The sequence below is a fragment of the Micromys minutus genome, assembly GCF_963924665.1.
Source record: "Micromys minutus genome assembly, chromosome: 20".
NCBI classification, from domain to species: domain Eukaryota; kingdom Metazoa; phylum Chordata; class Mammalia; order Rodentia; family Muridae; genus Micromys; species Micromys minutus.
The window spans coordinates 29,141,431-29,155,829 of NC_137955.1; the positions used below are offsets into that span (position 1 = coordinate 29,141,431).

General features: G+C 43.3%; 1 protein-coding gene across 3 annotated transcripts in view; it reads left to right on the top strand.

Annotated features, from left to right (window-relative positions):
• The window catches only part of DROSHA (drosha ribonuclease III), a 103,745-nt gene that overhangs the window by 59,197 nt on the left and 30,149 nt on the right, over positions 1-14,399 (top strand). For all 3 annotated transcript variants that reach the window (XM_080933899.1, XM_080933898.1, XM_080933900.1), the window contains exons 20-24: positions 3,062-3,169; positions 3,588-3,726; positions 4,043-4,103; positions 11,806-11,865; positions 13,217-13,316. In XM_080933899.1, coding sequence (XP_080790025.1) covers positions 3,062-3,169; positions 3,588-3,726; positions 4,043-4,103; positions 11,806-11,865; positions 13,217-13,316 — 468 coding nt within the window. The remainder of the gene's footprint in view (positions 1-3,061; positions 3,170-3,587; positions 3,727-4,042; positions 4,104-11,805; positions 11,866-13,216; positions 13,317-14,399) is intronic.

Below are 14,399 nucleotides of genomic sequence, written 5' to 3' on the forward strand. Positions count from 1 at the left end.
ACAGTTGGAGTCAGCTGCCGTGGGGGTGCTGGTCGACCAGTTGCCTTTCTGAGATGCCGTGCAGTGCAGCTCCATACCCAGCGTGGCCGTATCTTACTGTGAGCTCTCTAAAACACACTGTTACTGCTTTCATGCTCCCTCAGACTATTTGAAGTTACCACGTAATTTTTCTGGATGGTCGTATATCTCAGGAACCGAACGTGATATTGTAAGATGCTGTGCACCCTCGTTGTGTCTGTCCACTGCGGCAGCTTGTGTCTGTGTTCTTTGGAGTTTCATCTCTTTAGAAACTTTTCTCCTCATGATTTTCATTTTTATCAAACTTATTTGTCATTTTCTTTTATAGCTCTCACTTTTTTTTTTTTAAATTTACACCTTCCTATTGACAGTCTTAACTATGATTGTTCTCTGTAGCTCTGCCAGTTCTTTTAACTTGGTTAAGTTCAGCAGAGTGAGAGAGATACCTCCTCCCTGTGTATCCTGGAAGGCAGTAGGAGCCAGGACAGATGGGGCGGTTCTGCTGGGCTCTGTCCGTCATGCCCCTTGCCTGTGTATGCTAGGCCTTCTCTTCCCTTGGCCCTGTACTGCTTCCTCCAGAAGCAGTTTCTGCGCCCAGGGTACCTTCTCCTGCACTTCTCACCTCGGGAACTAAGTGTGCACAGGCCGCTCTGGCTTTGCTCATGTTTACACACAGTTGCTCCTTACTCCCCTTTTCTCTCATGTAGATCCCGACACTACCACAGATCTTTGTCTTTGCACACTGCTCTTATTCAGGGATCTTTGGTTTTGGTAGGTTTTTTTTTTTATTATTTTTTAATTTTTTGAAACTTATGCATGTATTCACTGTTTCATGGTCATATCAATCTCTGACTCAAGCCCCACCCCCATCTCTTTTCCATCTCCTTCCCAACTTTACATCGTTTTTCCCCTTTCTTACTTTTAGTAGTGAGCTAAGTCCAGTTAGTGTGTATGTGTGTAGATCATCTACTAGAGCATTAGGCGACTACCAGCGGCTTAGTGAATCCCCCATCCCACCCTCACTCCCTGCCAAGGGAAAAATGGCCTTTCTTCAGCATCTAGTAGCTGCCTTTAGCTGCTTGTCTAGGTGTGGGAAGTATCAGGAGCCTGACTTTTATGGGCCAGTTGAAATTTGAAAACTATATACTGTTTTCTTACACGATTTCAAAGGATTCTCTTTCTCCTTCCCTTGCTCCCCGCCTCTCTCTCCCTCTCTCTCTGTCTTTTAAATACATGCACTCATCATGCATGTAAGAGGTTTAATAATTGTGTTTTAACACTGAGCTGTTCATGTCAGCTCTCTTGGGCTTCATGAAGTGACTGGATATGCTTTTCTATTGGCTGCATGCTTTGTAAACAAGCATCATATTGTATTTAGAGAAATAAAACTGACGAAGTGCTGATAATGTATACCATAATGGTGTTTCTCTTGGAAGCCTGTGGTGCAAAAACTGTGTATTCATCTTTCCCCCCCCATCTTCCACAGATACAGGCAGGCCTTGCACTTGTAGATGCTCAGTAGACACCGAATTGGCCCAGCGAGAAAGGCTTTTTGTTGGTTAGATCCTCTTTGGCAGAACTAGTGTTTCTTTTTAGGTTAATAAGATAAAACTGATTTCTGGAGCTTCAAGTAGACCCATTTTCATGTATATTTTTAATAATACGAGCTTAAAATACTTCAGAGACCAACATGAAAAGCGTGTGTCAGTCATCTTGTGGGCTGTGCCCACCCTCCAGCTTCTGATGAATAAGAATGATTCCTTCATTCTCTTGCGTTCCTGAGAAACAGTATTAAAGAAAAGCAAAAGATATGCCTTTCATGAAATCGTCTCCCAATAAGGAATCTTTAGCCAGATGAAAAGTGACTGAAGCAAAGATTTCAGTTCCAAGTCCTCAGCTGCCGTGGCTGTATTCGTGGTGTTATAAAGGCTCTCTTTGAATGTCTGATCAGAAACTATCAGACCCAGTGTAGCTTTTGTACACCATGGGACTGACATAGTATTGAAGGATAATGATAAGGCTTGGTTTATGCACACATTAAAATTGGATACAGATTTTGCATATATAGGATTTTTTTCTGGAGAAAGCTTTTTTACTTGAGGCTTCAAATATCTTGACTCTAAAGTGTACATATGTGTTTTAGTTTATTCCTTTAGAATTAGAGACAGGGAGGAAGGGAAAGGCTTACCTGAAGCTGTTTTGCTGAGGATTCATAAATCCAGAGCTATTCCTTAGGAGATGGCCATGATCACTTAGAAGCTGAGGCAGGAGGATTATGATTTCAAGGCGATACTTCTCCATCACAAATTCCAGGTTAGCCTTAGGTATAGAGCAAAGCCTTGGACTTAAAGAATAAGTCAGTCAGTCAGTAAGTAAATGCAAACCAGAGAGATGTCTTAATGGGTAAAATAGTCTATAGGCGTGAGGACCTGATGTCAGGTCCCCAGCACCCATGTAAAAGCTGAATGGGGAAACATATTTCTGTAACCCCAGGAGATGGATGGGAGACCAGAAGATAGATCCTTGGGATTTACGGGACAAGTGGTGTAGCCAAAACAGTGAACTGGAGGTTCGATGAGGAACCTGTCGGAAAATGAAGAGTGATTAATTGACCTTGGGCTTTCACAAATGGACACATATGGAGCACACACACACACACACACACACACACACACACACACACACACACATTGAGCATGCACACGTTCGCGCACATGCAAAAAGGGAGGAAAAACATGATTTTTTTCTCTTACATTTTATTCATTTAACTGTTCCTGAGCTTAGCTACAGTTAATATCCTCATTTTAGAGGTGAGGAAAAGGCAGAATAAAATAGCCCCAAGTCAAGCAGTGAGTGAGGGGTAGAACAGGAGCCAGGCACTCCTCACAGACGGTTCTGCAGGCTGCCACATAGCTAGCAAACTGCTTCAGGACCGTGTGTGATGGAGTTTGGGGCGAGAAAATAGTTCTTTCTTTTGTAGAATGAACAAAGTGTTCTTATGAATTTTTATAGAGCTAAACATACTGAACTCTTCCCCCCCCAGCATGCAATGATGCTGCCTGTCCTGACCCATCACATCCGATACCATCAATGCTTAATGCACTTGGACAAGTTGATAGGATATACTTTCCAAGATCGTTGTCTGCTCCAGGTAAGAAGTGCTGTTCCAGAACTCCTCACGGCAGTGAGGCTGGGAGAGCTCACCCTGCAGGGCATATTCATAGTATAGACATAGAACCCTCCCTGCTCTCCCCTCTGCCTTGGGTGCACTCAGGCTCTTTATCTTGTATTTATTTGAGTCTGTAGACTGATGTTGTACTCTGTTGGGGGCAGTACCTCTTTCAGCATTCCCTTGTTTACGGCTCTTCTTTCTACAGCCCCTGGATTGTAATCCTCCCTGGAACGGGTGGGATTTTAGGATTGTATAGGAAAAAATCTTGCAGCTCAGTTCTGCCGATTGGATTCTGAAGGAGCCTTAATGTTTGCCTGAAATGTTTTGTTTGGAGTATTTATGAAGTGGTGGTTCTGTGCTGAGTTTCTAAACTGAGCTTTTTTCATTAAAACTGTAGCTGGCCATGACTCATCCGAGTCATCATTTAAATTTTGGAATGAATCCTGATCATGCCAGGAATTCCTTGTCTAACTGTGGAATTCGACAGCCCAAATATGGAGACAGAAAAGTTCATCACATGCACATGCGGAAAAAAGGTTTGTTTGGGTGCCTGTAAAACTCTACTGTCTGTCTGCTTTGCGCTGCTTCCTAAGTTTCACCCCTATTCTTGGACTAGTTCCCTGGTGGTTCCGTAAACCCCTTTCTCACACATCCTGGGTAACGTTCACTTCGGGCACGGATGCATACTTTAAACAATTTTCTTCCTTCTATCACATATTTTAAAGATTGAGATGTGGATGTTAAAGTTTTGAAAGTCAAAAGTGGGGTGAGAATTCCTTTCTAGATATCATATGTTCTAAATTAGTTCTTAAATTATTTTCTTTGTATGTTTGTGGTTTTTTTTTTTAATAGGAATTAACACTCTAATAAATATCATGTCACGCCTCGGCCAAGATGATCCGACTCCTTCAAGGTAAATTTTTAAAAAGCAAATTTCTGAGAAGAAATGTACATATTTTGTAAGTTACTTACTTTAAGTGTAGGCTTCAAATGGTTTGGAGAGGAAATTCATGAAATTCTTGAACTGTAGGTGTCTAATTTCAGGGCATTTTCATGTCAAAACCAATAACCTGTGCCCACGAGGAGTCCTGATAACCCTCAGCCTCCACCGCCCTAAACAACCGCCCCATCTTTGCGTCTTCCCTTCTTACACCTTTCTGAACAGTGAGCAGCCCTGCGCGGTAGCTCACTTCTCTTGGCATGAAATCTGTGTGTAACAAATATTTCTTATTTCTCCTCTTGCTAGATAATATGCCATGGTGTGAAATCTGACACATTTTGTTTATTCACTCGGTAGTTGTTGGACTTGTGGACATATGCTTTGACTTTTCCTGGTATTTATCCAAGACTGGAATTTGAGGTCACGTGGTAACTGTTTTGTCTTTTAAGGAACTTTCTTCTTCTTTTAAAATTCACAATCGCAGTGTATAAGTGTTCCTATGTCTCTTAAAAAATAATTTAATTTAAAATTTTGGTGTGTGTGTGTGTGTGTGTGTGTGTGTGGTACAGTATAAAGCATGTACATAGTAAGTGTGTATGCACACTTCCTCTATTGCTTTCTGCCTTATTGTATTAAGATGGGCTCTCTAGACTAACCAAAAACATGTGCCTTTGCTAGTCTGACTGCCACTAAGCTCCAGGACCTGCCTGTGTCTGTCAGTATTGGAGGTGTAGGCATGCACAGCTAGTGGTTTTTACAGTTTTCCATAATTTGTGTAGTTTTTTTTTTTTTTTTTAACTTGTTCTGAGTTACTTTGGATGTGGTGTGATGTAGAGACCACCCACTGTGTTCTTTTGTGTTATCTAGTTGTTTTCAACAGCATTTGTTGAGGAGTCTCCTGATGCCCTGTTAAGGATATGAGCACTTGTTTTAGGGCTCACTTCCTCTGCGGATGAGGTCTGCCCTCTGCCAGAACCACACTGTGTTGATTGATAGCTTTGGAGGAACTTTTGAGATACTGGTCCATAGTTTTTCTTTCCTGTGATATTTTTATTTGGTTTAGTGTGACAATTATTGGCCATTGGTTAATTTTCCTTAATTCTTGATTTCACAAAAGATACTTGTCTTGGTTAGGTTTTCATTGCTGTGAATAGACACCATGACCAAGGGAACTCTTATAAGGACGACATTTAGTTGAGGCTGGCTTACAGGTTCAGTCCAGTATCACCAAGGAAGGAGCAAGGCCGGAGACATGGGGCCAAGGAGCTGAGAGTTCTACCTCTTGTTTTGAAGGTAGCTTGGAGAAGACTGTCCTGCAGGCAGCTGGGAAGAGGGACTTACAAAGCCTATTTCCATAGTGACATACCTACTCCACAAGGCCACACCTACTCTGACAAGGACACACCTATTCCAACAAGGATACACCTCCAAATAGTGCCACTCCCTGGGCCTAGCATATTCAAACCACTACAATATCTGTATTAACATCTTCATTCTTGTTTGGCTTTGAGTCCTTTCTGGAAGGAAGTAGGCTGGACTATATGAGATCTACATCATGTTTTGGCTGCAATGTGAAACACCCCTCATAGGTTTGTGTGGTGGAACAGCTGGTCCCCAGCTGGTGGCACTGTTTAGAAAATTGTGGAACCTTTAAGAAGTGACACTCCACTGGAGCAAATGGGACAGTAGGTAGGCCTTACAGTTCTCCCTTTCAGTTGGCTTGACTCAGATTTCTTTCTTTTGGGTTGTCTTAGCTCCAACCATGGTTTTCCTCTTCAATTCAGAGGTATAAAGGAAACTGGGCAGTGTTGGCATTTGCCTTTAATCCCAGCCCTTGGGAGGCAGAGGCCGGCTGATCGCGAGTTCAAGGCCAGCCTGGTCTTTAGGGTGAGTTCCAGGACAGATAGGGCTAGGACAAGGAGCCCAGCCTTAAACAAACAAACAAACAGGAGATACAGAAGAACTGAGCTTTAGAATTCTATTTTGAAATGTCTTAACTGAGATTATAGAAGGACTACTTATGAAGTAACTAGTCACACCCTCGGAGATATAATAGCCCTGGTTCCATTTTCTCTTGTGTCATAGACTCGAGCTGAGCAGTTTTTTTACACTTTTATTACATTTGGGCACACATAGTGTGCTGCATGTGGACAGCAGAAGACAACCAGCAGGAAATGGGTTCTTGTCTTCCACCCTCAGGATCCAGGGATCCAATGCAAGAGTGACAGCCAGTTCCTTTACTTGCTGAGCCATCCCGCTGACTGAGATGACCAGCTGTAGTTTTGTTTGCTTATGATTTTTATTTCATGTGTACGGGTGTGTTGCCTGAATGTGTGTCAGTGTACCATGTGTGTGGCTGGTCCCTATGGAGGCCTGAAGGGTGTTAAGTCTCCTAAAATTAGAGTTACAGACTGTTGTGAGCCAGCATGTGGGTGCTGAAACTGAACCCAGGTCCTCTAAAAGAACATCAGTGCTGTTAGCCACCAGGCTGTCTCTCTAGCTCTCGATGACCAGTTTTTAAAACAGTTCCCTGGCAAAGCACATCACACCCACCACTGTTGTCTGTCTGTAAAGTACATCTTCTGATGGTGTCCATTGCTCAGAGTACAGAACTTCTCTTCCTCCTCCCCATTCCTCCTCCTCCTCACACTCCTCCCCTTCTCCTCTTCCTCTTCCTTTAACAGAGATTCTGTGTGGATGTGGCTGTCTGGTAGCGCATGCCTAGCATTTATAACACCCTGGATTCCATTTCTAGAGAGAGTGTAAGAGTAAGAGTTTGAATGTGTGGGAATGTGAACGGGGGGGGGGGGGGGATAGAAAAGGAGAGGCGGGCTCGGCGAGCAAGATTTTTAATCACTGTGAAAAGATTGAAATCTCAGAATGATGTCATTTCTGAGTTTACTGTTTTGAAGCTTCAGAGTAGGCAGCAGGTAAGGTCTAAAACAGAGGCGGCAAAAGCAGTTAGCTGGCTGAGTGCAGCCGCTGGCCGCAGGCAGCGGGCAGAATGCCACCATTTCTCCACAGTCAAAGAACTAATAGTGTCTTTCCTCTCTGACTTTGGCCATGGAGTTGTGGGCCTTGTGGATGTAGAGTTGATTGACCTCAGGTGTCTGATTTTGATCTCAAGAGCCCCTGACCTTGCTTCGGGGTCTGCTGTGGGGTCTGCTGCGGGGTCTGCTGTGGGGTTTGCTGCGGGGGTGGGTCTGCTGCGGGGTCTGCTGCAGGGGGACTGCTTCCAGGGCCTTTGCAGCTATGCGGCCACAGAACCCGTACAAATTTAATTCAGCAGATGTTTATCCAGAGCCTTTTAGTCTGAGGCAGTTTGTAGGTATTTTAGGGGATCCAAAGCCAAGTGCCACAAGACCCCCGTCCTTGGGAGGCAAGATTACCTAGGATAGGATGAGAATGCTAGAGACATGAATTATATAGGAGAGGCTCTGATAAGGGCTTTAGTAAAGATCAAAAGTGAATCGTGCAAACCGTTGCCAAGGGGCTCAGGATAGACGGGGCAGTAGTTCTGGGATTACAGGTCAGCTTTGTACAGTGCACTTGAATAATTGAGTTGACATTAAACTATTTGCCCTCTCCTTTGTTTGTTTCTCAGTTGCCGTTTGAAATGGGGTGCGGTTGTCTCTGCTTTTTGGAAGCCTTTGCTTATCTTTGAAGCGCACTTCCCGAGAGTCTAAGAATTGGTGGTTAGATCTCAAGCAAGAGGTTGGGTAGAGAATGTTTCTAGTGTTGATCAAGGGGAGAAGGGAGAAGGGAGGCACCGAAGCTAGCACGTTGGTCCACTGAGTTCTTCACAGACTACTTCTGGTGCCCTGACCCCCTGTGGCCACCCTGAAGTACCATCCCCGTGGCTGGCCACATTCTGCCTGTTGGCCTTGGAGCTACTGTTGCATTAGACATCCTACTGCCTCTGAGCCTCACTTCTCCATCTTAGCTGTTGTCTGCTCCAAAGCTCCCACCAACTTAGCAAAGGCTGAGCTGCCACCCGGCAGCCGCAGCTCATGTGTCCTGGCCCTGGACTGTGTTTATGGCCTTGTCTTTCTCGTGTGGAGAGCCACAGGCTTTCTGAGTTGTCAAGCATTCTTTCTTTCTCACTTGCCGATCGTCATTTTACATCTGCTCCTGAGGTCCCGCCGGTACTGATTCCATGCTATGTGTCTTGTTCTTTTGTGTGTTCTGATCATGCCACAGAGCTCATTTATTATTTTTTTTATTAGACAGTGAGGGTTTCAAAGTCTGTGTTCCTGCTCTTTTTCTTCTCCTTTCATTTTGTAACCAGTTCCTTTCACAGAGAAGACACTTCAGTAATTAAGTATTAAAACAACAACAAAAAAGTTACTGCTCACAATAGCCGCTGTTTGTGTGTATGTGGTGTATGTGTAAGTGTATGTATAAACGCACATGCCTTTGTGTGTAAATGTGGAAGCCAAAGGTTCAGTGTTTCCCTGATTACTCTTCCCGAGCATTGCTCACATGACCATGCTAGTCCAGTGGGCCCGAGATCTGATGACGCTGTGTCCTCTTCTCTCTTTCCCTCAAATCCAGGTCAGACAGTGACAGAAGTTCCTGAGGTGGGTAGGCGTTTCCCCAACCTTCAAGGTCCCTATAGATTTAGCCTACCAGTCACTACTTGAGACTGTGCGAAAATGTGTGTTCACCCTTGGATTAGACCTATGCCAAGATGCCTTTGCATGGAATAAATGGACCTTAGACTGTTGGCTAGTGTAGAGAGATTATATATTTTATGAGGTATATTGAAATTTTAGACAGAATTTGGGGTATAAACGTAACAGATAATCTCAGTCTCATAATGCCTCTGTTAATTCAGTTCTCAAACAGTGTTTACTACTCAGCAGACACTTCACCATGGATCTTGCTTTGTTAGTAATAGCAGTGCTTAAAGCAGAAACAATGAAAAGGGCAGGAGGTTTGCTGCTGCCATGAGCACTGGTAGCTTATTCTGAGCCTTAGAGCAAGGCACCTTGTAAAGGAAAGCATTCGATTTGAGGGTCACCATTCTAGATGGGGAGTTTTCATGACTATCTTGGTGGCGTGGGAGCCAGGGGCATGGTGCTGGAACAGTAGTAGAGAGAGCTCACTGAGAACGGTATGGGCTTTTGAAACCTCAAAGCCTACCCTCAGTGACATGTTCTCTAATAAGGCCACACCTCCTAATCCTTCCCAAATAATTCCTTGGGCGGGGGGACCAAGTGTTCAAATCTGTGAGCCTGTGGGGGGCATTCTCATTCAAACTACCACTCTGGGTCCATTTTGTAGATGAACTGTTGGATTAGGAACTGACCAGCATAATAGCTAGAGTGGAATTAAGTCCCCATTTTAGGGTAATGATTATTGCCAGAGTTTAGTCGTGATGTAGAAATAAAAAAATCAAAGCCATATATATATATATATATATATATATATATATATATATAAATGAATAGTAAATTTACTATTGAACAAACTGTTTTAATACTGTGATCTTGGATTTTAGCTAATCGAATGGTCCAATTTCTCATAATTAAAAGACTAGACATAGTCTTCTGTCTCTATGCAAGTTCTAGAAGAAATTTATGACAGTAAGACTTCATTTAAAATCATATGACTTAAAGTAGCTCCTGTTCTTTGACTAGATGTCTTGTTATTCTCTAATAAAGCCTACAGTTCAGATATAGCTTGTCTTCTCACACCTACCCCCAAACTCCTAGCAGGGTTTTATGTTTCACGTTAAATAGATTTTGCTGTATAATACTTTGGATTGTTAGGGAAAAAATTTTCTATCAAAGAAAATGGATTTTTATTTTCATAGCTCAGACTAGCATAGTGTAACTTGTTTTTTTTTTTAAATTGGTATGTGTGTGTTTGTGTGTGTGTGTAGAGAGACATACATGGGACAGACAGAGAGACAAGGAATTCTGTAACTCAGGATGGCCTTAAACTTAAGGGTATTCCACATGCCTCAGTCTCCTGAGTGCTAGTATTATAGGTGTGAGCCTTTACACCTGGCAATTCTATTTCTTAGAACAACAACTGAGTAACTTAAAAAAACACACACATACACATAGACATATATACATACACGCACACATACACACACACACATCACACACACAGATACATACACACACATATACACACATACGTAGACATACACACATAAGACATACACACATACACACACTAAGAGAACTATAAAGTTGTCTCATTCTATGTTTAAATAATGTTTATTCCTTGATACTTTCAGTAAGAGTAATTAGCAGACACTTTTGGAGTCAGTGGATTTTGTTTGGTTTGGTTTTGAGACAGTCTTGTTTTATAGCCAGTGCTGCCCTAAACTAAGTAGTCAAGGCTGGCCTTCAACTCAGAGTCTTTCTTCCTCAGTCTCTTGAGTGCGGGATTACAGACATGCACCACCCAATGCTTGGCCCAATTAAAAAAAAAAAAATGTAATCCTTCTGGTCACCCTTGGGTAATGGAGTAGTGAAAGCAACAAACCCCCAAGCATCCTTTAAGATAGTGTACATTTGGCAGAGTGAGAAATTTGTTCATAGGGCTTGTGCTTTGTATGTGTCATATATGCACACATGGTTGGAACGGGAGTCCGTCACACAGGTGGGAGAGGATAGCAGGGGCCACTGAGACACATTAGGCCTGTTGAGTTTGGAGGTGAGATGAGGTGCTGTCTGAGGAACTCTTCTGGAATGCACGCTCTCTAGTTCTCCGGATCAGAGTAGAGATACTCACCATAGTCAGTGTGATAGCTGCCCTCTCTGGAAGGTTTTCAGTCTAGTTGCTAGGGAAGAAAGCCTTGAGTTTGAAAGTTGGAACCATGTAGTATGAAGGACTGAACTCCTTTCTCCCCTTCTTTTGTAGTCACTTTTCTGTTGCTATGAAGAGACACCATGACCAAGGCAACTCTTAGGAAAGAAAGCATTTAAATGGGGCTGGCTTACAGTTACAGAGTCAGTTCATTATCTTCATGGAGGGGAGCACGGCAGCAGGCAGGCAGGTGCAGGAACAGTAGCTGAGAGATGAATCTGGTCTATAGGCAGAGGAGAGACACCGCCTGGTATGGGCTTTTGAAACCGAAAACCCCAGTGACACAGTTCCTCTAACAAGGCCACCCCTCCCACCCCCCAACCATTAAAATCCTTCTAAATAGTACCACTCCCTGGCGACTGCGTATTCAGATGTACTAGCCTATGCAGCGTTCTTCAAACCACTACACCTTCCTACTGCGTGGGATCTGCGTGACTTCAGGATAAGATAGTCATTGCTCTGCATATGAGAGACAGCCCAGTAAGGTGTTGGGTTACTCAGTGAGCTAACCCTGTGTTTCCCTTTTCAAGAGTAGGGAAGGAAGGTAAATATGCTGGGAATTTTTTCTTGTTTTTGTTTTGTTTTTCAAATAAAAGCTTTTTAAAATTATGTTTGCCTCATGGGTGTGTGTGTGTGTGTGTGTGTGTGTGTCCCGTACGTGTGTCCATGTGTCCGTCCATCCATGTCATAGCACATGTATGGAGATCCATGGACAGATTGTCTGGAGTCATTCTCTCCTTCTGCCATGTAGGCCCTGGGATTCATCCTGGCAGTATCTTTACTTGTTGAGCCATTTCACTGGTCCTAAATGTATTATTTTAAGTGGCCTTTTACATTTTCATTGTAGGATTAATCACAATGAAAGATTGGAGTTCCTGGGAGATGCTGTTGTTGAGTTTCTGACCAGGTAAGTAGGTCTTCCCCATCGAGCCCCCCCAGTGATTACATTTGATAAGCATTACCTCCTTTGTAATTAGCCAGCAATTCTAAGCAAGGCATTGGAATGCTGAGTATTTTCTCCTCCGAAAGCTTAAAAGCCACATGTCTGTGGCTCTGGCCCTGACAACTGCTCTTGCTGCTGCTGTGATGAGTGAGATTACAAGATGAAAGGCTGGTGCCTCTGTCCTGTCAAGCATGTGTTAAAGTTGTTCACAGCCACAGGAGATCAGCTGGTCCTGGACTGGGCGCTTCAGAGCTTATCCTGCATCTGAAAGGGAAAGGATGATATTTTAAAATGTCATTTCATCTTCCAGGATTTGCCTTTGATCCTGTTCTGTCTTTCTAATCTTGAGGGAAGTAAAGCTTCCAAGTAGTTTTAATGACCAGGGGCGCACATGGGTGGAGTGAGTGTGTGTGTGTGTGTGTGTGCACGTGCGTTCGAGTTCTAAGATTGTTCATTGGGGGTACAGACTGGAAAGTACATTTTGTCTTTCCGTGCTCACAGTCTTTTCCTTAAGGAGGTGACATTGACCCATACTTCCCTGGGAACTATCTTGAACTATTTTTATTATTTTCCGGTCATTTGTTTGCCTAAGAAGAACATAAGCTGTTGAGGTAGACAGCAGGTTTGATGACGTAGAGAGTGCTGTAGGAGAGGGCAGCTGCAGCTGTGATCCAGATGTGTTCTGGTCCTTCTACTCTGGCCACTCTGCCCCGGAGTTCCTTGACTCATTGCATAGAACCTTCCAGATGTCACTCACTCCTCTGTTCCTGGCTGCTGTATTTTTGATACTTTACAACCATGTTGCTATTCAGGACTTCCCTGGATTGTCCCCAGGGGCCGCCTAAAATCCTACCCAGCAAAAGGCATCTGCTTATAGGCCCAAGTTTGGACTTTTAGATGTTTGCTCTCATTAATCACAAAAGTGTGACAGATGGTATCATTATCAGATTTAGAGAAGTCTTTTTATTTGCTTTTACTTTTTGAGCCCTGGTCTTACTATCTAATCCTGACTGGTGTGGAACTCGCCAGTTACACCAGGCTGGCTTTATACTTACAGTGATTTTCTTGTCTCTGTCTCTAGAATGCTGGGGTAGCAGATGTCTGTCATCGTGTCTGTCCCCAGAGAAGTCTTTTAACACAAATACATATGGACATATGAATACATGTTGCTATTAGGGTTCTGTGTGTTCGTAAATTACTCTTCGGATTAGTTCAGTGCACCTGACTAGCGTCTCTCAGTACATGACGTCACTCTGTCTGTACTGCAGGGCTGCAGTTTGTGATGCATACTTGTGTGTTCTTTCTCTTCCGGCAGTGTCCACCTCTACTACCTGTTTCCTAGCTTGGAGGAAGGAGGCTTGGCAACCTACCGGACCGCCATCGTTCAGAACCAGCACCTCGCCATGCTTGCAAAGGTACTGTCGGACATCAGAAGCAGTTGCGGAGTCTGACATTGGCTTCCGGAGCCCACAAAGCTGCAGCCGAGTGAATCCTTCTTGAGAGTATTCCAGGGAGGCGGGCTTTATGGACCAGACCATGGTGGAGTTGTTCACTTCTTTGTTTTGGTCTGTTACCTTTGTGAATTTCGCCAGCAGCTAATGAACTCAGCTGTGGGGTAACTTGAAAACAGATGAGTAAAAAACGGCCAGATGTCCACCATCAGCTAAGCATTTGGGGGAAAGGAACATGGGAGCTTTACAAAAGAAATGAAGTACTTTTGTAATACATTTGTGTATTAATTTATGTTAACAGGCAGAGTTATAGCTCTGAACAGAATATTTCAGACAGTTCACATCCATACGGGACACTTTTTTGGACCTTTGAGAATCTCCAAATCACAAATCCCATTAATTAAGATTTAGGCTGTATGCGTGCCTCTTTGACTTAGCTGAGTGGCTGACGGAACAGTCATGCTAGGAAGTTATCCCCCTGCTCTGAGCTGGTGTTGCCATTTCCATGTGTCTTACAGTTTCTCATACCAGAGAGGAGCATGGTCATTTTGGTGGCCCCTTATGTTTTGTCCATCCCCGTGTTACACCCTGTGTGGGTTTACATGTAGGACAGTTGTTCTCTCCCAAAGCCTCACATCTCGAGTGGATAACGCCATTAGCTTCCACACCCATGCTGGTTATGAGAATTAAATGAAATTAAGAGTTTTTATGAGTCTATTTAAAGTGGGTTTCATGATTTTTGTTCATAGAAACCACACAAAGATGTAAATGAATTTGTAGCAGCTATTTTTAGTGTTGTTTATCATTGTTCTTACAAAAAATTCTCAGATTTTATAGGCTTTTGTGTTTATGCAACATCAGAAAGAACGAAAGCTTTTAAATTCCTGGACATCGGTGTCTATTGGAAAAGCTTTCCTTTGCTTTTGCCTGAAGTAGTTTCTTCCCCTTCCCCTTCATTTTGATATAAAAGTTGGAAAAGACTCATTTTGACTGGCTTGTTGATTTGGTTGTGTAAGAATGTTAATAATATTAAAAGTGTAGCAATTT